At 37.1% G+C, this 27,760-nt stretch overlaps 1 protein-coding gene across 2 annotated transcripts; it reads left to right on the forward strand.

Annotated features, from left to right (window-relative positions):
* The first annotated feature begins 2,550 nt into the window (after positions 1-2,550).
* On the forward strand, positions 2,551-27,760 carry LOC114292154 (DNA ligase 1). Of its 2 annotated transcripts, XR_014350142.1 has the most exons (18): positions 2,551-3,488; positions 4,019-4,135; positions 17,329-17,430; positions 17,509-17,625; positions 18,329-18,559; positions 18,645-18,739; positions 20,057-20,144; positions 20,763-20,894; positions 22,032-22,144; positions 24,186-24,287; positions 24,369-24,430; positions 24,664-24,735; positions 24,978-25,051; positions 25,160-25,216; positions 26,033-26,110; positions 26,291-26,368; positions 26,480-26,632; positions 27,419-27,760. XR_014350142.1 is itself a non-coding variant. In XM_082904289.1 (17 exons), exons 1-17 carry the CDS (start codon positions 2,664-2,666, stop codon positions 26,546-26,548), a joined length of 2,412 nt encoding a protein of 803 aa, XP_082760415.1. In that variant the 5' UTR covers positions 2,552-2,663; the 3' UTR covers positions 26,549-26,843. The 2 variants fall into 2 exon arrangements, 1 of the variants encoding a protein (XP_082760415.1); XM_082904289.1 differs by lacking the exon at positions 27,419-27,760 and having other exon boundaries at positions 2,552-3,488; positions 26,480-26,843.

The raw sequence follows: 27,760 nt of genomic DNA on the forward strand, positions 1-27,760 counted from the left end.
TTGCTAACTGTTTAAAAAATATTTGTAAGGGTAGAAATGCCCATAAAATACGTTAATATATGAGAATTATGATTTAGTAGATCAAATGTTCAAATAATAAGATTTATTGAAATACAATAATATCTTATGGACTAATTAGGACAGAAATACTTAAAAAATGATTTTTTGATAAATCTCCCATAAAAGTATAAAGTTATATAAAGTAAAATATATATTTCAATATAAGATAGAGAATAGTAATATTTTTTATTTATATAATTAATGAATTTATGAAAAAAATAAAGTAAAATGTTATATGAACTAGAATTTTAAGAGAGTATAATGTAAATAATTTAGAACGCGTTAGATGAACAATATCTCTTTTAAGGGAACAAAATTGAGGAAAAAAAGATGGATATTTAGGTTAATTTTTTGATTTTTTTATGAAAAAATGTGTATTAAAAATTTGTGTAAATTAGTGTGGAAGAGAAGTTAGGGAGACTAGGCAGTATAACCGTACCGTCTACGTAAAGTGATTTGATATAAGAAATGGTTGCCTACTTTTTGGGCATTACATTGGACAGTGTTGTTCGGCCCGTGGGGGCCATCACGGGTCCTGTTTTGATAATTTGAATCGTTCAATGTGTAGAACTCGTTGAATACTATATGCCTGTAAACAATCACGTTGATTGGATATCGATAGCTATCTGATTAGATTAGTTTTTTTTTTCAGTCGTTAACTATAACACCATCTAATTTTTTTTATACAAAACTGATTTGATCATGTAGTTAGCGATATTCGATCAATGTGATTTTATATAGACATATAGTACTCGACAAGTTCTACACATCACGGGACTCGTGATGGGCCTCTACGGGCCGAACAACACCATTTTGTTTGTGCACTCCGCCTGTGCAATTTTTTCAAAAAATTCAGCAAAAGTCTGTGAGACATCAGACTGAGTTGTAATAATTTTTTTGTAAAATTATTTTTTTTTCCAAAAAATTCAGCAAAAGTTTGTGGGACATCAGACTGAGTTGTAATAATTTTTTTGTAAAATTAATTTTTTTTAGTGAATAATGATAACTTTTTAAGTAATTTTTTGACTTTTTAAATTATTTAAAATATGCCAAACCAGGCCATTAAAATGAAATTAATGTACAAGGTAATTAGGCACCTTAAATAAATATAAATACAAATATATATTACTATTGAAAACAAATAAAAATATTGTTATTTTTATCTCTACAATTAACAATTAATGATAAAAAATAAATTAACTATTATGTGAATTAAAATTTTAAAAGAGGGTACTATAAGTATGTTATAAAAGTGGATTTTTTTTTTTCAATTATTAGACTATTTTGGGAAGTCACTTTTAAATTTCAAAAGAAGGTACTATAATCATGTTATAAATGTGATTTTTCTTTTAATTATTGGCTTATTTTGAGGAATAAGTTCAAAAATTGATTTTTTAAATTTTTTTTGACTTTTTTTTTTAAAAAACAAGTAAAAAAAAGAAAAAGAAGTAACGTGAAATAAAAAAATTAAAAAATTAATAAACTAACTTTTAACTTATTGTCAAAAGAGACATCGAGGGCAATATACTTTTAAATTATCGAAAAAAATAATAATAAATAAAAAATACTTTAAATATTTTATAATTAAATTAAGAGTAAATTATAAACACATCCTTTGAGGTTTACTTAAATTATAAATTATCCCATGTAGTTTTAGAAATTATATTATGCCTCATAAAATTTATAATTTCATAACAAATAAGTCATTTTATTAATAAACCATTAAATTAATTAACAATTTTTAATAATGTTAAAATTTTATTTCAATTAATAATTCAAAAAATGTTATTACTGTATTGGTGAACAGTTAAAAATTTTATTTTTTTAATTAATTCTGTTAAATAAAAATTATTAACAGGAATATATTTGTAATTTTTCAATAAGTGATAATTCATATTTTAAATAAAATTCAGGGGTGTATTTGTAATTTATTTTTAAATTAAAGTAAAAATAATAAAAAAAAATTCAGAATTATAATTGAAAAACAGAGTAAGGCCTCGTTTGGGAACATGTTAATTTAGTAACTTTTTGACTATTTGGTTAAAATATGAGTTAAAAAAAATTAGTATATTTGGGATAATTCTTTGACTTTTTACGAAAAGATGTGCAAAAAATAGAGAGAAAAGAGAATCTTTGACTTTTTTATATAAATTATTGACTTTTTGACTAATTTAGGCCAAGTTTGGGAAGACTAAAAAAGTGCACTTTTTGTCTTTTTGGACTAAAAAATTGAGGTTGAAAATATGGATGTTTGAGTTAATTTTTTGACTTTTTATTGAAAAATGTGTAATAAAAAATTGTAAAAATTGATTTGTAGGGAAAAATTTGAATTGGGAGTTGTGCAGCCGTAATTGTTGACTTTTGGTGAATAGTGTTAACTTTTTAACTTTTTGAGTAACTTTTTGACTTTTTAACTTTTTTTGGAAGTGTCCAAACTTGACCTTAATAACTTTTTAACTAAAAAGAGAATTTCCAAACAAGGCCTAACCCTACCCTACCTAAACCCAGGAGCTCCCGCCATTTGTATTTCTCCACCGCACCCACTACATAAAAATGGCTTCAATAACTCGCGCGCCCAGTCGAACAGAGGCCTTGGTCAATTGATGTTCTCTTTGCGGTCTTGCTGTGTAACTCACACCATTCTCTCTCATCGTCTCACTCTCCGAACTAGTCTCATTCTCCCTCCTCTCTTCCTCTCTCTCTTCCCTCCCAAACCCATCTCCCTCCAACCCCTCTACTCTCCTAACCCTAACCCTAATCCCAGAACCATGTCCTCTCGCCCCTCCGCTTTCGATGCTCTCATGTCCGGTGCCCGAGCCGCTGCTTCTAAGAAGAAACCCCCAACTTCTTCTTCCCCCAAGAAACGCAAAAACCCAGAACCAAAAACTCCCCTTCAAAACCCTACTCATCCCCAAGCCCCAATCGACGAAGAAGCCCCACCTTCCAATTCCAAGTCCAATTCCAATTCGAAGCCGTTTGAAGAACCCCAAGTCTCAAATGGGTCCGAGAAAGATCATCCAGACACTGATCCAAAGCCCTCGGTGGATACATTGGCGGTGAAGAAACCGCGTTTGATCAATGCTGATGACAGTATTGCTCTGCTGAAGAAGAAGCCTGCGAATTTTGACCCCAAATCGGCTGCTTTTTGGAACGATGGCGAGAGAGTGCCGTTTATGTTTCTTGTTAAGGTGTTTGATGCGATAGATAAGGAGTCGGGTCGGATTGCGATTACGGAAATCGTGTGTAATATGTTGAGGACTGTCATTTCGACTACTCCCGATGACTTGCTTCCGGTTGTTTATCTTTTGGCGAACAAGATTGCACCGGCACATGAAGGGGTGGAGCTTGGAATTGGAGATGCTTCGATTATTAAGGCACTTGCCGAAGCTTGTGGGGCAAAAGAATCGCAGATTAAGAGCAAATATCAGGTTTTTATCATTGATTCTTTCATGTTGTCAGTTGATCAAGGCTTATATAAGCTAACAGAAGCTAAATTTTATTGCAATTTCAATAAACCATTCATTCACAATATATAATAAAAAGTTGTAAAAAATAAATTTGTCTTTTGACTAAAATGGTTGGTCTTAGGCAATTGTACAAAAGTTGTAGCTGCAATATTAATCTTATTAAGATTAGTTATTTTGTACTTATGGAAACATCACCTGCTTAAATTCTCTAGTGTATTGAAGTTTGTCAAGTGCCATAATTGACTAAAAGGTGAGTTTATTTATTTTTTCTTTCTATTTTTCTCTCACAATTGTGCTCTACTATCCATGGTAAAAATGAATGGAGCCAAAATGCATGCATGGAAATGAGAATTTCATACTTCAGGGTGGAGTTTTGGACCAAAAATATATAATCCATGGAACAACAATATTGTTTCTTCTCTTTCGGACTAAATTTTCTAATGGTCTCTTATATTTATATGTATGTATATCTAACTTTCTGTCAATATAAGGCATTAGGAGACTTGGGCCTTGTTGCAAAAGCAAGTCGTTCATCCCAATCTTTGATGCGTAGACCGGAACCATTAACAGTTGCCAAGGTTTTTGGTACATTTCGGCTTATTGCCAAGGTGCTCTCTCTTCAATTTTTTATTTTTATTTTTATTTTTTAATTTTTAATTTTTGTCTTGAAAAGCAAAATCTTTGATTTAATTTTGCTTTCGTTATGCTCTGTGTACATTAAGTTAAATACCATATTTGCGTGGACAAGATTTCAAACTCGAATTGAAGTTGGGATCCTAAATTCTTGAACTTGATTTACATATTGCTATCTGATAGACATCGTTGCTCTAATGCCTTTTCTTCCTGTTGCTGCATTCATATTTGTAATTTAAACATCATTTTTCTTTAGCGTGCTTTGCATTGCTTATTGATGTAATTTAGATAAAATGGTCACTACCTGGCATTTATTCTGCCAAAATGTGGTGCTTGAATGTGATGGACAAGTGCAAATTTAACCTTTGATACCATTTGCATGACATTACTGCTTTGTTTTTTGTTTTTTGTTTTTGTTTTTGTTTTCGTTTTAAAATTTTTAAAGCCAATTGGGGAAGTTGTATATCTTTGTAGATAAGTGGTGAAACTTATTTTTTCCAATTCTATATACATCTTGTGTACAAGGTTACTTGTCCCCCATTTTGTGGCACCTTTTGCTTGATAAATCCTTTACTTACCACCAAAAAAAAAAAAAAAAAAAAAACGCGCACACACACACACACACACACACACACACACACACTTGCAGTTATATGTTCTTGAAGTTCAGGAGTCTTTTGATGACCATCAGAATTGATAGAGTTCCTCACTGTTTTCAGGCACCATTAGTTCTTTTCTAGGAAGCTCATGGCTTTTAATAGTCCACTAAGGTCTTTCATAAAGGAGACCTTTTAGAGATTTGCATGTTGCCGAATTTTGCTGCCTGACAAATGGAGTGAGATTAGGGTGAGGTTGCAGGCTTATTATTATCACATCAAAGGAAGTGTAAAAGAATACATTTTTTCATCTTGCTACCAAATGGGTTTGTTCCTTATGCCATTATTGTGCCATTGTGCAGTCACTACCATCACTGTGAGACTACCACTTCGAATATTAAGACATCAGGACATTAGCGATTCCTTAACCCAGTTTATCACCAGTATAGCAGTGACTCTGTCATGTTTGCCATCACTAGCATCATTGCTAATGCTACCGCATATGCCACTACTATCATCAACACTAAATCTTGATCTTCACTGGTTCCGGCAATACTGGCATATAGAGCACTTCCATTCTCTCCATTCCCATAGGCAGGTCTTTGAGGAATAGGAATAGCAGTATGTCCAGTAGCTGGTGGATAGCCTGGGGGACCCATCATTGAATCCTGAGGAGGCTGATAGTTGGAAATAGCAGTTGAAGAGGAGGAAAGAAGATAGAAAAGATTCTCTTTGCTACTGGTCATCCAAGCACAACTTGCTTGAGTTGCTGGAGTATAGCTTCAACAGAATCAATCTTTTCCTGCACCTTTCGCAATAATTCAACAGCTTGGCCTTCGGCTTTTTTGGATTGATGAGTGATTTCTTCAACAAGATTTCGTACTTCCTGCTTTGTTAAAGGTTTTTGGGCTAAAAGAAAAGAAGTTAAATTTATAACTTCCTTTTCTAGCTTTGTGACTTTAGATTGTACATACGAGGTAAACAACATCTAGGTTTTGGAAGTACTGGAAAAGAAACTGCTTCGGAGCAGCAAGATTGGGATTCTGATCCTAACCTTACCCAGTCCAGTAATACACTTGCAATGTTGGAAGAACAAGAGATGGAAACTGAGTATCCGCAAATTCGGAAGCTGGAACAACTAATTGAAAAACATTCTAAAAGGAAGAACCCAGAGTATCTTCTTTCCTCCTCTTCAACTGCTATTTCCAACTATCAGCCTCCTCAGGATTCAATGATGGGTCCCCCAGGCTATCCACCAGCTACTGGACATACTGCTATTCCTATTCCTCAAAGACCTGCCTATGGGAATGGAGTACCCAGATTCTCAAATTTTCGAAGAGATTCGAAGAATGAATGGTGGAACTTGCCCTCTGCAATGCATCAAACGGGTGCAATCTTTGTAATCCCACATCCTCTTGGAAAATTTGATGATGTGTTCATGCGCTGGGAATCTATTACAAAGATTCATGTAGCTATGCAAGGTTTCACAGAGGTCCGCAACAAAATCATGTTTATTGAAAACCTCCTTGGAGAAACGGAGAAGCTTATGTGGACCCAATGGCGTATGGCTTACTCAGCGGAGTATGAAGCTCTTGTTGCCTCAGGAGATGGAGATGAAGGAACACAAAATATTATCTCCCAGATGAGGACCGTATTTACTCTTGAAGATCCCCATCAAGGATCTACTTTAATGCAAGAAGAAGCATATAGGGATCTTGAAAGGCTTTCGTGCAAAGATGATCAAGATATGGACAGGTTCCATATTCAAGGTCATAAAGTAGATGCTTAATTATGACAGGTTCATAATTCAGCAAATATCTTACAAACAGACAAACTATATAGATAAGAACACATCTTTTCTCATCAGCTTTTCTCAGAAACCTGAGTAGTGATTGAAGTGAGAAAAGGGACACGACTCATCACACCATACAATAATTTACATAAAAGGGGGCCCACCATGTCTTCCACTAAATGCGATAGAGACGCATCAGCATAATGGCACTAGTCTTCGAAGCTCAAATCATCAAGAGAAGTTCGAAAAACTAAACTTGAGAATTTGAGAAGTCGGAAAACTTTAAAGCTTGGACCAACACCAATAATATTTCCAGGGTATCTTTCACTGAATGCCTTCTTTATTCTTTCTCCAAGATCACCAGGCATTTTGGTCCATAATTTTTCCGATAACTCTTCTCGGACGAATAACCTTCCTGTTCGTGTAGCAAGATGTAAATAATCATTTAAGAATTGTATAATTGTTCTCATACTTGGGAACAAGAGAAGCCCTTGCCACCAGACAGAAGACCTGACTGCACGACGTGCCGAAGAGACCTAACTGCTCAATCAAGAGCATTCTGCCCGAAATGTAATGCGATTACATGCGCTCTGTGTGCCGTCCCCTATTTCAAATTCTCAAAATTTGTAATGCAGTCAAGATCTCCAGTTCCTTATAATCAGAAGCCTTTACTCCAACAACAACAGGAATACATTCAGTGGTGTGAATCGGAGATGAGTCGATTAAAGGATGAAGTATCCAAATACAAGACAGAACTTTGAAGCTGTCCAAATCATTAAACTTTCACCACAAGCCCGTATTCCTTTCAGAGCAACAACTGGAGCAGTCGGCTATGATCTATCCTCTATAGCCACATATGTCGTACCACCCCAGGGCAGAACATTAATTTCTACTGGTATTGCCATAGAAATATTGCCGGGAACATATGGTCGAATAGCCCCAAGATCTGGATTGGCGCTTCACAATGGAATTGATGTTGGCGTAGGTGTAATTGATCCAGATTACAGAGACGAAGTTAAGGTTCTCTTATTTAACCATGATAAGAGTGAACCTTTTATTGTTCAAACTGGTGATAGAATTGCCCAGATAATTTTTGAAGGAACCTTTGGAGTAGTTTCTTGGCCTTTCTTTCACGCACAAATCTTGTTCTTTGACCTTGTCGATATTCTCGTATTTGGTCTTCGATGAGGGGTGCTCCTGGAACTGCTGATGTTTGTTGAGGACGATCTGTTACTCTTGGAAGAGTAACCGTTCTAGATGATGCACTTCTGGACATCATTTAAGCTTCGCCTTTTCAATTTCGTCTTGCAGGAGTTTATAAAATACGGTCCTCATCTGGGAGATAATAATGATTTGGACAGCTTCAAATTCCTTATATTCTTCATCTGGATAGCAGTTTTTGCAAATTGCTCGCTTCTTCTTCTTTTGTTTCCTCTTTCGCTGTTGATTGTCTTGAGAGGATTCAGGAGAAGAATCATCTTGAATTTCATTATTGCCAAAATCCTCCGTCATCATTTCGTAAGCTGCAGCAAATTCAATGGCTTCCATGGTGTCTTGACGGATTTTGGTAGCTTTTTCAAATTTGGGAAAAGCTTTGGCAACAGCTTGAAATTCCTCTGGTACCTCACCACCTTCCGTTAAAACAGGAAAGATAGTGTCTTTGACTGTTTGTGCGGCAAAAGGATTGACCCAATCAGGTTGTGGATAATCAGTTGAAGCTTCAGGATCAGGTTCGTAGTCGGGGTCATACCCGTAAGGGTAAAGGACCTGATCTGTGTTAGCCTCCTGATCAGTATCAGATGGAGGATAGTTATCAAACCGGACAGTGCAGGGATGGTGAGAAAGGGAATCATTGTCCCATCCAACAGCAAGAGTTTCTTGTCGATGGGATAGTTCATTCTGAGCAGAGCTTTCCTCATCAGAGTCTTGCATTAGTTCATTGTCATTTGAATCATACTGGACAGGTGGTGCTAATGGTGCATTGATGTAGTTACCAAAACGATAACTTACACTGCCGCCCGGTAGATTCCTTGTTTGCACCGTGGTAGGTTGTTGAGTAATAATCCTTCTAGCTATTATTAGCTTCTTCAATAAAACTGCTAATCATAAGCCGTCTAGGTCTAGGTGGCTTGTTTTCACTGATTACATTACTGGTCTTGGTATTGATGTAAAATTAGAACATATTAGTGGTTCTGATAATGTTCTTGCAGATGCACTATCAAGATTAGTTTTCTTACTCTGTTCTGAAACAGAATGGCCAACCGATGAGGATTTGGAAGGTACGGAGGTTCAAGCAGGCCTTCTGCAAATCGAAGAACTTATCCTCCAATGTCAAGAGACGAAAGTCAAACAATTCTCCATCAATCTCTTTGAGTTCTTGCGTTTGTTGGTGCACTGTGTGGAGGTTGTCACTGTAGGTGTTGTCACTGACTGCCATTCGGGCAAATGCCTCAAGTTTGAGCTGCTGGATTTTAACGAGTTGTTGCATGGCGGTCCTTGCTTGCTGGATAGCATCATCTTCTGTGACGGCGAGATCTCCTTGTATAGCCGAGAATTCATTAAGGTGGCTTAACGATCCAATTTAAATTTCGTAAGCCTTCAGTTGAAACTCGCTCACCGACAATTGCTTTTACACCTTTTGAAGTAAGAAAATCTGTTACCCCCTGAACTTCATAGGCAAAGCCTACATTAGGAGTATTAGATAATCTTCCTACAAGGCCTCGTGTGACCAAAAGATTTGCCTCTCCATTTTGCCATTCATCATAGCCTCTGGTTTGGATTACTAATTGAACATGATTGTAGAAATCAGCAATTAAGGGAGATGCCGGAATCATAGGTGAGATGATCTTCATATCGCTGGAGGGTTGCCTGGTAGTCTGCAGCAAGGGGATGAAACGATGGATCAATCCAGCGGTGAGATGGTTCAGTCTGAGAGAGCTGAATCCTTTCGTCTCTTGACATTGAAGAAAAACGGAATCAAGAAAGAACTAGAAGATATGCAACAACTCGTTAAAATCCAGCAGCTCAAACTTGAGGCATTTGCCCGAATGGCAGTCAGTGACAACACCTACAGTGACAACCTCCACACAGTGCACCAACAAACGCAAGAACTCAAAGAGATTGATGGAGGATTTCTCATACCATTCTCTAATATTTTGTTCCCATATATTTGTCATAGCATCTTCACTGGTCTGAGTAAGAAAATATTAACTAGTCTGATTATCCCCAATATACATTTTTCCTCCTTTGAGCTTTTTGTTTGCTTTGGACTGTGAATTAATGCCATTGAACTCCACAGTATAAGAATTTTCTTCCAAAGCATCTTCTGGTACTGAATCTGAATCAACAACACAGGTAGTTGCTCCTGTATCCAAAATTGCATTCAACGTTGTTCGTTTTGATCCAGGAATTTCGATTTCCACCGTGATGTTGTAGAGCATATTTTTCTTCTTTTCCTTTACTTCCCCTTGAGCAATAGTGAAGGCATGTAAGTGCTCTTCTGCTGCTTCTGCTTCCTTTTGTTCTGCTGCTTCTGCTTCCTTTTGAAGAAGTTCCTTTTCTTCTTCTTTATATTTCCCTTTTTGCCTCAGCTCCTCTTCATCTTTCTCCAATTGTATGGTGAGCCTGAGATCTTCAAGTTCTGTCTTGTATTTGGATACTTCATCCTTTAATCGACTCATCTCCGATTCACACCACTGAATGTATTCCTGTTGTTGTTGGAGTAAAGGCTTCTGATTATAAGGAACTGGAGATCTTGACTGCATTACAAATTTTGAGAATTTGAAATAGGGGACGGCACACAGAGCGCATGTAATCGCATTACATTTCGGGCAGAATGCTCTTGATTGAGCAGTTAGGTCTCTTCGGCACGTCGTGCAGTCAGGTCTTCTGTCTGGTGGCAAGGGCTTCTCTTGTTCCCAAGTATGAGAACAATTATATATTTCCGGAGAAACTGGCTTTTGCGCACGGAATCCTCCTGCTTCCCCAAGCAGATATTTGTTGGAGTCTTCGTGGAACATATATATTGTTTCAATGCTCCCACCAATTTGTTCTGTGTCATCAATTCCTTCAGAGACTGAATAAATAGCATCTGAATCTTCTTCCTCGGGATGAACAGAAACAACTTCATAATCTTCTGGGACTTCGATGTTTTCAAATAAAGCCACTCGTTTAACATTCTTCTTATCTTTAACACAATCACGAGCGTAATGGCCTTCTTCTCCACAAAGATAACATTTGCACCAAGACCAGTAATGTAATCAGTGAAAACAAGCCACCTAGACCTAGACGGCTTATGATTAGCAGTTTTATTGAAGAAGCTAATAATAGCTTGACAGTCGGTCCTTAGTGTTAACTGCTTTTTGTCAAGATAGAATATCTTGAATGCTTCCAGAGAATTGATGCAAGCATAAATTTCAGCATCAATGGTTGATTTGATTGGGCTAAATTTCCCACTTGCATAGGAGCATATTCTTTCAGTTGAGTGGGGGTCCTTTGATGCCGCCTTCCATTTACATATGCCACCCCATCCTTCCATACAACCATCAACTTCCAGGACAATTACGCATCCTTCAGGAGGGATAGAGAGGCTTGGGAGCTTTTGAATTTGGGCTTTTATTTGTCGGATTAAGGCCCAATCCTGAGAATTCAATCTCCTTTCTCCTTTTGGACTTACCTTTGAGTATAAGGGGCTGAGAAGTCGGCCCATATTCTTAACACAAGCCCGGGCATAATTTAATAGGCCCAACCATGAACGTAAGCCCTTTGTTTCCTTCAAAGTTTCATCAGAAAAATTGGCCACCTTGGAAATTATATGAGGCTGAAGTTTTATTTTTCCATGGCCTATTGTCGAGCCCAAGAAATCCATTTGGGCCTGTGCGATTTTCATCTTCGTTGGACTTAAAATAAGCCCATGCTTCTGGCAGATACTAATCATCATTTGAATGTGATTAGCATGACTTTTCTCATCAGGAGAGAATACCAATATGTCATCAATGTAGACGACAATGTATTCTTCAGTGCCTTTGAAGCAATTATCCATTTTTCTTTGGAAAACCGCAGGAGCGTTCTTTAAACCGAATGGCATGACCAACCATTCATAAAGACCAAGAGGGGTCCAAAATGCAGTCCATTCAATTGAATCAGGATGCATAGCCACTTGGTGAAATCCGCTCTTAAGGTCAAATTTTGAATAAATATTACTATGGCCAATTTTTGCCATAATCGTATTTATTCCTGGCAGACTGTACTGATCCTTGTGAGTGTTATCATTAAGGCGCTTGTAGTTGCAAACCATCCTTTCTTTCCCTCGTTTTTCTTCCTTGGTTATAGGATCAATGTATGTACCTGACTGGATTATGAGGTACCAGAGGAATTTCAAGCTGTTGCCAAAGCTTTTCCCAAATTTGAAAAAGCTACCAAAATCCGTCAAGACACCATGGAAGCCATTGAATTTGCTGCCGCTTACGAAATGATGACGGAGGATTTTGGCAATAATGAAATTCAAGATGATTCTTCTCCTGAATCCTCTCAAGACAATCAACAGCGAAAGAGGAAACAAAAGAAGAAGAAGCGAGCAATTTGCAAAAACTGCTATCCAGATGAAGAATATAAGGAATTTGAAGCTGTCCAAATCATTAAACTTTCACCACAAGCCCGTATTCCTTTCAGAGCAACAACTGGAGCAGTCGACTATGATCTATCCTCTATAGCCACGTATGTCGTACCACCCCAGGGCAGAACATTAATTTCTACTGGTATTGCCATAGAAATATTGCCGGGAACATATGGTCGAATAGCCCCAAGATCTGGATTGGCGCTTCACAATGGAATTGATGTTGGCGCAGGTGTAATTAATCCAGATTACAGAGACGAAGTTAAGGTTCTCTTATTTAACCATGATAAGAGTGAACCTTTTATTGTTCAAACTGGTGATAGAATTGCCCAGATAATTTTTGAGGAAGTCGCGTATCCACGAATGGTTCTCAAAGATGCTCTTAACCTTCGAGACATACGAGGTAAACAGCATCTAGGTTTTGGAAGTACTGGAAAAGAAACTGCTTCGGAGCAGCAAGATTGGGATTCTGGACAACGCCAAGATGGATATATTGCATATGACTACGCTGTAGTTGGTCAAAGCTTTCTTCTTGGATGAATGAACTTTCGATCTGCGTTTCTCCTATGCAGAGTATTGTTTCTTCAGATCTATGGGTGTAGACACGATGATGAGCATCATCACGTCTAGATCTATAGAGGACCTCTGCAGGGGCGATGTTTGCTCGTTCTGCCATGGATAATTGGAGCTGTGTTTCTGGTGCGATTTGTTGTTCCAAGGTATTTGAAGTTGGTTGCCTTCCTCGGAACCTTTGGAGTAGTTTCTTGGCCTTTCTTTCACGCACAAATCTTGTTCTTTGACCTTGTCGATATTCTCGTATTTGGTCTTCGATGAGGGGTGCTCCTGGAACTGCTGATGTTTGTTGAGGACGATTCCCAGCGCATGAACACATCATCAAATTTTCCAAGAGGATGTGGGATTACAAAGATTGCACCCGTTTGATGCATTGCAGAGGGCAAGTTCCACCATTCATTCTTCGAATCTCTTCGAAAATTTGAGAATCTGAAAAAGCTACCAAAATCCGTCAAGACACCATGGAAGCCATTGAATTTGCTGCAGCTTACGAAATGATAACGGAGGATTTTGGCAATAATGAAATTCAAGATGATTCTTCTCCTGAATCCTCTCAAGACAATCAACAGCGAAAGAGGAAACAAAAGAAGAAGAAGCGAGCAATTTGCAAAAACTGCTATCCAGATGAAGAATATAAGGAATTTGAAGCTGTCCAAATCATTAAACTTTCACCACAAGCCCGTATTCCTTTCAGAGCAACAACTGGAGCAGTCGGCTATGATCTATCCTCTATAGCCACGTATGTCGTACCACCCCAGGGCAGAACATTAATTTCTACTGGTATTGCCATAGAAATATTGCCGGGAACATATGGTCGAATAGCCCCAAGATCTGGATTGGCGCTTCACAATGGAATTGATGTTGGCGCAGGTGTAATTGATCCAGATTACAGAGACGAAGTTAAGGTTCTCTTATTTAACCATGATAAGAGTGAACCTTTTATTGTTCAAACTGGTGATAGAATTGCCCAGATAATTTTTGAGGAAGTCGCGTATCCACGAATGGTTCTCAAAGATGCTCTTAACCTTCGAGACATACGAGGTAAACAGCATCTAGGTTTTGGAAGTACTGGAAAAGAAACTGCTTCGGAGCAGCAAGATTGGGATTCTGATCCTAACCTTACCCAGTCCAGTAATACACTTGCAATGTTGGAAGAACAAGAGATGGAAACTGAGTATCCGCAAATTCGGAAGCTGGAACAACTAATTGAAAAACATTCTAAAAAGAAGAACCCAGAGTATCTTCTTTCCTCCTCTTCAACTGCTATTTCCAACTATCAGCCTCCTCAGGATTCAATGATGGGTCCCCCAGGCTATCCACCAGCTACTGGACATACTGCTATTCCTATTCCTCAAAGACCTGCCTATGGGAATGGAGTACCCAGATTCTCAAATTTTCGAAGAGATTCGAAGAATGAATGGTGGAACTTGCCCTCTGCAATGCATCAAACGGGTGCAATCTTTGTAATCCCACATCCTCTTGGAAAATTTGATGATGTGTTCATGCGCTGGGAATCTATTACAAAGATTCATGTAGCTATGCAAGGTTTCACAGAGGTCCGCAACAAAATCATGTTTATTGAAAACCTCCTTGGAGAAACGGAGAAGCTTATGTGGACCCAATGGCGTATGGCTTACTCAGCGGAGTATGAAGCTCTTGTTGCCTCAGGAGATGGAGATGAAGGAACACAAAATATTATCTCCCAGATGAGGACCGTATTTACTCTTGAAGATCCCTATCAAGGATCTACTTTAATGCAAGAAGAAGCATATAGGGATCTTGAAAGGCTTTCGTGCAAAGATGTTAAAGATATCATTAAATTCTTAAATGATTATTTACATCTTGCTACACGAACAGGAAGGTTATTCGTCCGAGAAGAGTTATCGGAAAAATTATGGACCAAAATGCCTGGTGATCTTGGAGAAAGAATAAAGAAGGCATTCAGTGAAAGATACCCTGGAAATATTATTGGTGTTGGTCCAAGAATTCTTTTCTCCTACAAATATCTGGAAGCCGAGTGTAAGAATGCTGCTTTCCAGAAGAGCCTTAGAAATTTGGATTTCTGCAAAGAGATTCCCATTCCAGGATATTATAAAGAAACTGAGAAGAAGAAGTATGGACTTCGCAAGGCCACCACGTACAAAGGCAAGCCACATCCTTCCCATGTAAGGATTGACAAAAGAAAATATTTGCAGAAGACAAAACATTGCAAATGTTATCTTTGTGGAGAAGAAGGCCATTACGCTCGTGATTGTGTTAAAGATAAGAAGAATGTTAAACGAGTGGCTTTATTTGAAAACATCGAAGTCCCAGAAGATTATGAAGTTGTTTCTGTTCATCCCGAGGAAGAAGATTCAGATGCTATTTATTCAGTCTCTGAAGGAATTGATGACACAGAACAAATTGGTGGGAGCATTGAAACAATATATATGTTCCACGAAGACTCCAACAAATATCTGCTTGGGGAAGCAGGAGGATTCCGTGCGCAAAAGCCAGTTTCTCCGGAAATATATAATTGTTCTCATACTTGGGAACAAGAGAAGCCCTTGCCACCAGACAGAAGACCTGACTGCACGACGTGCCGAAGAGACCTAACTGCTCAATCAAGAGCATTCTGCCCGAAATGTAATGCGATTACATGCGCTCTGTGTGCCGTCCCCTATTTCAAATTCTCAAAATTTGTAATGCAGTCAAGATCTCCAGTTCCTTATAATCAGAAGCCTTTACTCCAACAACAACAGGAATACATTCAGTGGTGTGAATCGGAGATGAGTCGATTAAAGGATGAAGTATCCAAATACAAGACAGAACTTGAAGATCTCAGGCTCACCATACAATTGGAGAAAGATGAAGAGGAGCTGAGGCAAAAAGGGAAATATAAAGAAGATGAAAAGGAACTTCTTCAAAAGGGCAGTTCCAGGAGCACCCCTCATCGAAGACCAAATACGAGAATATCGACAAGGTCAAAGAACAAGATTTGTGCGTGAAAGAAAGGCCAAGAAACTACTCCAAAGGTTCCGAGGAAGGCAACCAACTTCAAATACCTTGGAACAACAAATCGCACCAGAAACACAGCTCCAATTATCCATGGCAGAACGAGCAAACATCGCCCCTGCAGAGGTCCTCTATAGATCTAGACGTGATGATGCTCATCATCGTGTCTACACCCATAGATCTGAAGAAACAATACTCTGCATAGGAGAAACGCAGATCGAAAGTTCATTCATCCAAGAAGAAAGCTTTGACCAACTACAGCGTAGTCATATGCAATATATCCATCTTGGCGTTGTCCAAATAAGGTTGCAAGTCCTCCATCGAATCGAACAAGGAACCATGGCACTGGTTGTTCTACGAGACACACGATGGCGAGGAGATCAATCCACTTTTGCCTCTATGGAAGTCGATTTAACCAGAGGAATTCAGATGGTCTACATAGTCCCAAATACCATGATGACAATTGCTGATTTCTACAATCATGTTCAATTAGTAATCCAAACCAGAGGCTATGATGAATGGCAAAATGGAGAGGCAAATCTTCTGGTCACACGAGGCCTTGTAGGAAGATTATCTAATACTCCTAATGTAGGCTTTGCCTATGAAGTTCAGGGGGTAAAAATGATGATTCTTCTCCTGAATCCTCTCAAGACAATCAACAGCGAAAGAGGAAACAAAAGAAGAAGAAGCGAGCAATTTGCAAAAACTGCTATCCAGATGAAGAATATACTTGGACGAATCACCTTTAGTTCCAGCAGTTGATCAATATGTTTCTGAAAACTCTGCTTCATTGCTGGTGTAATATGCTTCATAGGTTTGTCATCAATGATGAAATCAGAATTTTTCAGGTCCAATTTGCAAGTGATTTGATTTTTCCTCCATAACTTCATAGGATCTTCTCCTATTATCCCACATGTGTTTAGTTGCTTTATCACCTTGGGATATCTTTCTTCAAAAACGGACCCAGATACTGAATGGAAGATCCATTCTTCAGGATGATCATAGTAATGATCTATGATCAATTCATCATCTTCATTCTGGGCTTCTTCCAGGAGGTTAACAGACTGTCGAGTTTGTATGGTAATGACATTCTTATAGAATGTAACGACTTCTTTCTCTGATACCACTGTTGTCATGATTTCGCCACTACGCCACTATCAAATCTGCTCACACATATTTTACTTTGGATGGAAGTACTTTCTCCTCCACAGTTCTCCATAAAAAATGTTTTTAACTGTTGATTTGCAGTGCAACTATTAGATATAATATATGTATGTTGGCTTCAATACTTAGATTCATGTCTGAGAAACAGCATACAGTTCCCATTGATTTATTATTTTTAATAGTATGGTTTCTGTGCAACTTATGATTTTTGATCTTGTTACTATTTGGTCAGTGTACAATACTATTTAATATCTATTTACTTGGGAAAATTAGGTCAAATTTCTATTTATTCTGACTTCTAGTGCCATTGTTTTTGGTTTGGCTTTGGCCTATATTAAACTTGAGAGGAGAAACAAGGCCTTTGATAAATATTCGAAGTATGTCAACTATAGCTAGTGTCCATATTTGTGATTTATTTATGTTGAATCTTTGTAGGAATCTGGAAAGGATAGCCAAGAGAAGAAGAAAAACCACATCAAGGGACTTCTTGTTGCAGCCACTGATTGTGAACCACAATATCTGATTCGTTTACTTCAGGTTGTAGTTATGAATTACTATCAGGTTTTGTATTTTGTTCTTCTCCTATCGTAAACTTGCTATGAATACTTCATGCAGTCAAAATTGCGGATTGGTTTGGCAGAGCAAACCCTCTTAGCTGCACTGGGCCAAGCTGCTGTGTATGCTGAAAAAGATTCGTCACCACCTGCACATATTGATTCTCCTTTTGAAGAGGTGAGTTAATGTTATGTTTTACGGTGAATAAAATGCCTCTTTTTCTTTTTTGTAGATTCCGTAATACTCTCTTATGAATCATTATTTATGATAACTCATGGGCTTGTACCTTAGCCTATATCATCTCATGCTTGCCGTGAGCTTGAGCAATTGTTGTAAAATATGCTGTTATGCTATGCTAATTTTGGCTGCTTTATGTTGCTCATTTTATTTTTTGAAGCCTAGAGGTTCCACTTTCTGACTGAAACAAGAAGACTGGCTTGGCTTCAAACCTTGTATTTAACTTGGATTTGTCTAATATGCAGGTTATTTACATGCTTTTTGGTGTCAAATTTGAATGATGAAAATCACCCTTCCAGGCTTCCACTCTGATAATAGTCTTTCTTTTAGAAGATACAGATTTTTTTTCCCCTGCACTTCTGAATTCTTGTCATACAATCTGAATCTTCGACCTGCAACCTGATGGTTAAAAGTGTAGCATGGTTAATATAATTTTGTTTAGAATCTTTTTGGAAATAGAATTTTTAATTTTGTGTTGTTAATGATTCTTTTGAACACCAACAAACCTCCTAGCCATCATCATGTGTGCTGCTGACATTATGTCATTTTTGGGTACCAAAGAGATGCTATTGATTGCACTTTCATGTAATGCATTTCATTTTGATTATCCTCTTTCAATAATTCCTTTGATTACATCTGTCAGGCTGCAAAAATTGTGAAGCAAGTTTATTCTGTAATTCCCGTGTATGACAAAATAGTCCCTGCTCTAATAACTGGCAGCGTGTGGAACCTTTCAAAGACATGTAGTTTCACACCCGGTGTCCCAATTGGGCCTATGTTATCAAAACCAACCAAAGGAGTTTCCGAGATCTTGGATAAATTTCAGGATATGGAGTTCACCTGTGAATACAAGTATGATGGTGAACGTGCTCAGGTAAGTATCTAGTTAAAAGTTTTTTTTTTGGTTATTTTTGCTGCATGTGGTATATGTTATATGGTGCTACTCTAATTCAACACAGATACATTACCTCGAGAATGGTTCAGTTGAGATATATAGTCGAAATGCTGAGCGGAATACTGGAAAGTTTCCTGATGTTGTTGTTGCAGTTTCAAGGTAGTCCTGCTTTTATGATCAATGTTTTCTTCTTTAGATTGTAAGGTGGCGTATGAAACTTCACTGGAAATTTCATATTTTACAATATAGTTTAGATGTTTGTAAATGTTTTTTTGTTCAAACATATCTGGATAGCGTGTGTATGTGGCAATTACCACTCGTATCAGGTGCTTGTGAAGTCCTTTGTTGAATTAACTCTTGGAGTACTTTTCATCATTAGTTTATAGTAGGTCAAACATATTGGAGCTGAATTTTGATTGGGCTTTTGCTCTTATAAAGGATGCCAAGAATTATTTACCTTACATAAGAAGAAAAAAAGGGGCGAATGCGGTAAGAATTAAATATTTTTTTGTTCAAACACATCTGGATAGCGTGTGTATGTTGCGGTTATCACTCGTATCAAGTGCTTGTGAAGTCCTTTGTTGAATTTAACTCTTGGAGTACTTTTCATCATTAGTTTATAGTAGGTCAAACATCTTGGAGCTGAATTTTGATTGGGTTTTTGCTCTTATAAAGGATGCCAAGAATTATTTACCCTATATAAGAAGGGAAAAAAAAGGAGAATATGGTAAGAATTTTTAGTTGTCCGATGACTGATGGGGTGAATAGGGTTTTTGTTTTTTGGTTAAGGTGGTAGTTGCTGACATTTTAGTACAGTAGCCTAGGTTCTACAACTTTGTGCCAATAGGGCTGCAATAGATAAAGGTAGGCATGTTTGTAATGCCTACTCTGTTCCTGCTTATGTGTCAAGTATGAGAAATTCTTGTTACTGTATGGTGTTTTCAATAATGTTTTAATATTATATTTTGGGCGACGTTCTTGAAGATTATTTTTCAATATATAAATAATTTTGGGGGATTAGTCGGGCTTTGATCCGGGCACCCCAGTGCCAATCAAAAAAAATAAAAATAAAATTCTGTTACTGTAAAGCTGGGGAAGTCTAAATCTTCATTTTGTTTGGTGAACATCAGCTTCAGACTGGTGAACCACATTTCTCATTTTTTCTTCTTCTCGTTATCGGTTCATTCGGCTTTCTTGTCTTTCATTGATCCCTATTGAATGATTACATACTGATATTCTAACTTCTGGAGTTATATATTATTTTGGTTCTTCCGGATGCTAAATGCAGTTTGATTTCTAGGCTCAAATATAAGTCTTGTGTTTGAATGTATTTAAGTTGTGGGTTAGTTGCATTAGAGCTCTATTTACGTAGGTGACAATTTGCATTCATATCAAAGTAGGGTTTGCTTCTATATTGAACCTGGCATGAATTTTTAGTGTCAAGATACTCAGCTAATTTCTATGGTTGTGTTGCAGATTAAAGAAACCATCCATAACATCATTTGTTCTGGATTGCGAACTTGTGGCTTATGACCGGGAGAAACGTAAAATCTTGCCCTTCCAGGTGCTGTGTTTTCCTGTCAAGTTATTTTGTATCATTTGTGTAGGTGCAAGCTTACTACCGTAAGTGGTGTATAGGAATCCAAAAGTGGTTTTATTGAGGTAGTGTCAGTCCAAGCATCCTGAATTTTTGTCATCCTACTTTAAGATAGAATCCTGGTCACTCATACACTATGGGAGCTGGTTATTAAAAATTTTTGGTTCTCTATCAAAAGGGCTTTCAGTTGGTTGACCTCGATTTCATGTGAATTCTACTCTTAGTTCTTTTGGTGTATTCAAACTGTTAATCCTCATTTCCTTTTGCAATCTTCCTTATCTTCTCCCTTCAAGGAACAGTGTTATTTCTTTTTCCCCTATCGCGACAGTTATTATCATATTGTTATTGGAACTGTACATGCAACATGCTAGTGAATAGTACATAAAGTTGCTTCCCCCCCCAAATTGCATCCTTGTTTTATTTTCTTGTTATCTATCAATGCCTTTTCCCACTACTGTTGCTGCTTGTTGTTGTCCATTTCTTTATAAACAATATATCCCTGAACATGTGTTGTAAATTACTTCTATACATACATATAAATTCTCTTCTATGGAAAATATCTTTATAAATGGATCTTTGTGGCAGACACTCACTACTCGTGCTCGTAAAAATGTGGCGATGAGTGACATCAAAGTTGAAGTTTGCATATTTGCTTTTGACATCTTGTATCTTAATGGCCAACAACTTATGCAGGAGCAACTTAATGTTCGTAGAGAGGTATGACTGATTTTTGTTGCTTACAGAATTTGCAGTTTTTTTTACCTTCTCTTTCTTCTACTTGTTTGCAATGGTCATCGGTGTTTGTATGGCTCTAGAAGTGTCTGTTTTTGTGCATTTTATTATTCCGTTTTCTATGCTATGTGACTTATGCATCCTATTGATTACTTTGTTGGCGATCAAAAATTTTAACGGTATTGATATCACTTGAATCTACAATTTATCTTCCAAATCTATTTTTGTTTTCAGGTTTGTCAGTCTTTCACAAGGTCCATTTTAATTTATGTTGAAGCTATAGTCCATTTTTAGGTTGAACATGCTGAAAAGTGCGAAAGAGATAGTAAAAGCAAGTTATCCCATACGGGATAGCAGATGCATTGAACTGATCCTGGCCAAGTATCAGACTGCTAACGGCTTGGCTTGGCTCCAGGACAAGGTTTTCAAGCTCGGTTTTAAGGCCTTTTTTTTTCAACTTCTGTTGCCAGCTGATTGGTTCACGAGACATTCAAGGTTGGCTTGGTTATAGGAGCATGTGTTTGGTGATGCAAATTCTAAGCTAACCTCTTGTGAACACCTCTATGATTTTGTATTTATTAGAAAGTTAAAGCAATGGAGAAGAAGATTATCCTGCTGACTTTTTTCCATTTCGCAAATAAGGTTAGGCTTAAGGACCTCTAATGTGCGTGTGTGTGTGCGCATACACAGAGGTGGAGAATCATTTAGGTCTTTGCCATGTGTGATTGAGACTGAAGGCCATTGTTATCTTGCTAGTGTCATAAATAGCTCTTTCACCTGCTTGAAGTTCTCATGAGTAGGATATCTCAGTAGCATATTTAGGTTAGGCTTGGCATCCCCTAAAAAAGTTAAAAAGCTAAAAAGTCACTATCTTATTTAAGTCACATCATCTCTCTATCATACCACTTCAAACCCAACCCATATTTCATAAAAAGTTAAAAAGTGCATTTATTTAGAACATCCCAAACAACCCCTTATGGAAGCATATTTATTATGGAAATATCTGCTCTCAGATGTATTAATGTGGCAAGTTTGGAATTTTTTTGTTGATATTAACTTCTTGTTGATCTCATTCAGCATAAAATGCTGTACTCATACATCTGGGACTCTTGCCTTGTGCAGCATCTTTACAAGTCATTTGAGGAAGACCCTGGATATTTTCAGTTTGCAACAGCAATAATATCAAATGATCTTGAGGAAATACAAAAGTTCCTTGAAATTGCTGTTGATTCTAGGTAATTATCTCATGCTTTCTTGACGGCAAGTAAGTGTTCATGCACCTGATTAGTCACAAATTACACTTATTTGTAGTGTGTATGCTTATTTGCATGTTAATCACACTCAAGCATAGCAGATTGTGTAGAAATGAATTCTCTCACATGAAACTCAAATGCATCAGTGGAATTCACTCAATTTATATTTGCTGGGTACCCTTTTATCTTTCCAAAGTAGTATGAGTTATATTTAACTCATAGATCACTATTTGTGTACTCTTTGTTAGCCTGATCAGTTTCTACTTTATTTCTTAATACTGCATATAGATTCTGCTTTAAGCTGTCACTATGCTTGCTTTGGTCAAATAAGTCCAGAAATCAGAAACTTAATCATGACAGATAACTTATTATTTGCTACATTCTATGTATATGTAGTGTCGGTATAGTGAAGCAAAATACATCGTTACTTTTGCTTTGAATAGTGCCTACATATGTCAATGGTAATTATATGATTGTTCTCACTCGATTTGAGTGTACAACGTGCCATCTTGTACGGAAAAAAGTTTTTCTCCTGCTGTACTGAATGATGTGAATCGTACCTGCATCTGTTAAGTTGTCATAGTGAATTTTTGTTGTATGCTTGTGTACCTTTTCCTAGATGGTTATCAGCATCATGTACGATTTTCTTAGGCTAACGAAGAATCAAATTCAGTACTCTGCTTATTGTTGCTCCAACAGTATTATCTGGCCCAATAAAGTTAATATGTAGGTCATGGAGAATTATTACTAACTGCTTTCTTGTCATCTTCTTTAGCACCTCTCCCCCAGGGAGGTTCTAATTTAATGGAAAATGGAATTTATTTTGTGTTGACTTTACTCTGTCCACTGTTGACTTTATTTTGTGTTACAACACAAGAAAGAAATCTCCCATTGGCCTACTTCCTCATTTGCTTTTTAAGAAGAAATGGACTGTCTGAAAAGAATATAGTATCCAAAAAGCCCTACACTCACTCGCAAGCCCAAGAATCTGTTCCCTTAGACTGCCACAATAACAGGGCAAGTGGGGTAGAAGTGACTCATATAAGTGGGCATCAGACTTGATATGCTTCTTACTGAGATCTTAAGCAACCTAACACAACCTCTGCGTGCTTCCTATCAAATGATGCCAGAAACACATAGGTGAGGGTTCTGTCTGGCGGTGTATGAGGGGTTACTTCTATTTGAATTGCTTCTTTTGCATACGATGCCTCTGTTTAAATTTTATGCTTTGTGAGGTTGCCCTAGCCTGGAATGGCCCAATTAGCAATGGAATGGTCTTACTAAATGGAAAGTTTCCTGAGTCCGAGCATTCGAAAAAAAATATCTGTAAGAAGATTGGAACTAAGGACCTTGCCTGCTTTGGTACCCTGTTAACAACCAACTCCTCCAAACCATAAGCTATTAGAGAGGCTGCAACTTCTAATGCTGTGTTTGGATCATAGAGTTGGGTTTGGAAAGGGAAATGAAAAGGTGAGAGAATTGGAGAAAAAATTTAGCTTATATTTCGATCACATTTCCGTCACTTTTTTTCCCCCTTTCCAAATCCTTTCTTAAATCCTTGATCCAAACACAGCCCAAGTGTTTTTATACTCTACAGCATAGATACATTTGGCCTTGTTTCTACTAGCATAGTCGCAATCCAAGGCAATTTTTGAGGTCCAAGAAGATAGGGTATCTAGTGTATTTTCACATTAGAATGACTTCGGAGGTTGAATAGCCTCTTTCATTTCTTCCATATTCTGTGCTACCTCTTTTCACTTCTTTTACCACTACTTGCATGATTCTTTGTTTCCCCATTTTCTGGGGTATGGAAAAAAAAAAGAATTGATATTTGTTGGTTCAGTGGTGACTCGGTGGATTTGTTTTCAGTTTCACATGAGTGGGTTTTAAATAAATGATGTGATCAAATAGTCTTCCACTCTTAGCAATGAAAATGTTTTCATGTAAACAAGTTATCAGTGGTGTTCTAATTTTCTTTGTCAAACTGTGGTCATCTTCTCCATTAATTCATATTGTTTTGCAGTTGTGAGGGTTTGATTATCAAAACACTGAGTAAAGATGCCACATATGAGCCCTCAAAAAGGTCAAATAACTGGCTAAAATTGAAGAAAGACTACATGGAGAGGTAAGTGGTACCATATACTCCCTTTTCATATGGTTTCTGATCATCTGATGCGTTACTAATACTACTTGCTGTGCTCTGCAGTATTGGTGACTCGCTAGATTTAGTTCCTATTGGTGCTTTTCATGGCAGGGGCAAACGTACTGGTAATGACTTTCAGAATGTACTCTTTTGTTGAATCAAGTGTACCTGCAATTCATGCCATAGATGCTACATTGCTACTTATATAATTTTAACTGGACTAAATTCAGTATTTTTGCATTAATTGCCTCAATGTATAAGTTAAACTCATTTTATCTTTATTATCTAGTCAGTTGTCACCACTATTATCTCATTGGGTACTGAACTATGTTGATGATGCTATATTGCATCTCCACAGGTGTTTACGGTGCCTTTTTGCTTGCTTGCTATGATGGCAGCAATGAAGAATATCAAAGCATCTGTAAAATTGGTAGGCTTTTTGGTTTCTGTTGCAACTATCATATGGCTATGTCGCAACGCCCCTCCCCAAAAAAAAAAAAAAAAAATGAAAAAAAAAAACCCAACCAAAAATGATAATAAACCAAGAGGAAACATGCAAAACCAAAAATAAAAGAAAAAAGTGGATAAATAAAAACATTTATTGCTATAACTTTTTTTATACCAATATTCAAATGTTTAGACAGCCTGGCAAATAAATTTCATTCTTGATAGGCACTGGGTTTTCTGAAGTAATGCTTGAGGAGCGCTCTTCCGGTCTTCGTTCTAAAGTGATTCCCAAACCAAAGGTTGTGCTTCTTTTCTCTTTTATTCCGGTGGAAAGCCCCAGGAAGATTTATATATTAGTGGGTTTCATTGTTCTAGTATGCTAATTCTGGTATGCATGTCATTTCCAGCCATACTATCGATATGGAGATTCATTAAAACCAGATGTCTGGTTTGAACCCACTGAGGTAACATAATATAGTATTATTGTCCCTGTCTGAATATACTTATTTCCTTTTTGTTTGCTCTTCTTTCTTTGAAATCCCTATTTATTTATTTATTTGGAGCACCCGTGGGGGTGGGTGGGTGTGTTGTTTTTTTACTTCCTCAAGAGTCCATGATTGTCTCCCATTTCTTTCTTGTAACTTGTTTATATGGTTTGTAATCTGCTTTCTGTGTTTTAGATAGTTTCAATCCATAGAGCCAAGTTTTCCTTCTCAGGGCAATATGCAACTAGAAAAATCATCTTGAAATAGTAATTTTCAATTTACATTGTAAGTTAATATGTGATTTCTTGAGCTCATGTTATAGCACTCAGTATTTTTCATGCTACATGAAAATTGAAAGTGTTTCCATTTGTTCCGACTCCCAAGTTAGTATTACTTATACCACATCTTTTTCTCTTCCATATGGTCCTCTTTTTTTTTGGTTCCTCTTAATAAATTGACATTTTTTGAGGAATTTATTTTTTTAATAGAAACTCTTTGCCGATGGATTGGAGGGAGTTTCTTTCTTGACTAGTGAATCGTTATTTTCCACTTAATTAGCACCATTTAAAAATCTGTTTCCTACAAAAGATCTATAATGTTTATCTTTTGTTTTAGGTGAGTCCAGGTAATCAACATACCTATTTTGTTTTCATAGCTCAAAATTATATTTTTAGTTATTTATTCCTGTAAGTTTTAGAATATATCGGTTCTAACATATGGTTCATACTATATTGTGCTGCAAGAGTGTTTATTCCACCTTTAGGTTGACAGATGGTGGGTTATATTATCTTTCAGGTGTGGGAGGTGAAAGCTGCAGACTTGACCATCAGTCCGGTACATCGTGCTGCCATTGGCATTGTGGATCCTGATAAGGTGTATTAGATTTTATTTTGTATTTGAAAGTGCTTATCATTTCCTTGTACAGACATGGATTGCTTAATTGTTATCACACACATCTAAGTCACTGATGCCCCAAGTCCCAACCCCTTGGTTTTTTTCCTTGAGCTCATTTACTTCTTATTTATTTATTTATTTATTTTGTGTGGCAAAAAGGGCATTTCTCTTCGATTTCCCCGTCTGGTTCGTGTACGAGAAGACAAGCCTCCAGAGCAGGCATCGTCATCTGAGATGGTTAGATGCAATTTATTCTTCTTAACAGTGGATTTGATTATTGACCATTCTCATGGTCGATTCTATTGTTGGCCTGAGCTCTTTCTTTCCTTTTTTTCCTGTCATTTTCAGGTCGCTGAGATGTACAGCTCCCAGAAAAACAATCAAAGGAATAATCAAGATGATAATGAGGAAGACTGAGGGCCACGGCTTTGGTAGTTTGTCACTCTTCTCAAGTGGTTATTTCCCTTGTACATATCAGTTGCTTTATTGACACTTGAGCAGGTATATCTTCGAATTTTTTTGACATTGGGGTCTCAACAACTCATACATTCTAACCTTGTTTTCGGAAATTTAAAAAGAAAAGAAGAAATGGAAAAAAGAGAGACTATACCTAACTTACCTAGTTGGGACATTTGGCTGTTATAGGTATTGTTTGTATGATGTTGAATCTTAAGATTGTTGTATTTAAATGTTGACTCTTATTTGTTTTTTATTTTCCAAAGTAGTAGAAAGATTGTATTAATAATTCATTTTTTCCCATCAATCATTTTATTAAGGGGAAATTACAAATCATCATAGAAGATCAAAAAATAATTACAAACACATCGAGGTGCAACTTTTTATATGCAAAGTAACCACAGTGAAAATTGCACCCCCTACTTGGTAAATAGCTTCCGCATTTCCCACTTTCTCGTAATTTCCCCATTTATTAACAGCCATTAGCTTTTGGAATTATATTATTATTATTATTAGTTTTTTTTTGGTGGAGAAAGTGCAAATCGGCGGGAAGGATGGAAATTAATTAACAAAAACATGGAGGTACAAGTGAGTTTGCTTTGGTGCTATAAAAATTGTGTTATTTCATGCATTAAAGCATAGATCTCACTTGCACCTTCATATTTTTGCAATTGTCTCTCTAAATCTCACTAATTTGCCAGTCTCATATTTTTTTGTAAGCACGCCTGACATGAACACAAGCAATGCTTTTTTTTGTTTTTTTGAAATAATAATATTAAAGAAAGGAACATTTCTCTAATTACATTTCTGGTTGTAATATGCCTTGTCCAGACAGCGTAATGAAGGGGAATTGAGGCTGACCCGGGATCAACCTTCACCAAAGAGAAGGATGGCCTGGTGTTGGACCCAGTAGATCCAATAAAAATGACTTGCAATGGGGCTAAAAACGTGATTTCCCAGTGAATTTTAGCGCACACAGTGATCAGAACCATGTATGTATGCATTTTCTTGCATTTGTTGACTGAAAAGAGAGTGGTTTTCAGTTTCACCAATTGAAATCATCAAATAGAGATCATAATAAGTATATGTTAGGTACACATGTTTGTATGTGCATGTGTTGTACAGGATGTTGTCATTGGTGGCTTATTCCAACCCCCTTCCCCAGTTTTTGTA

Source organism: Camellia sinensis, chromosome 14 (genome assembly GCF_055761805.1).
Source record: "Camellia sinensis isolate YWXY chromosome 14, ASM5576180v1, whole genome shotgun sequence".
Lineage (NCBI taxonomy): Eukaryota > Viridiplantae > Streptophyta > Magnoliopsida > Ericales > Theaceae > Camellia > Camellia sinensis.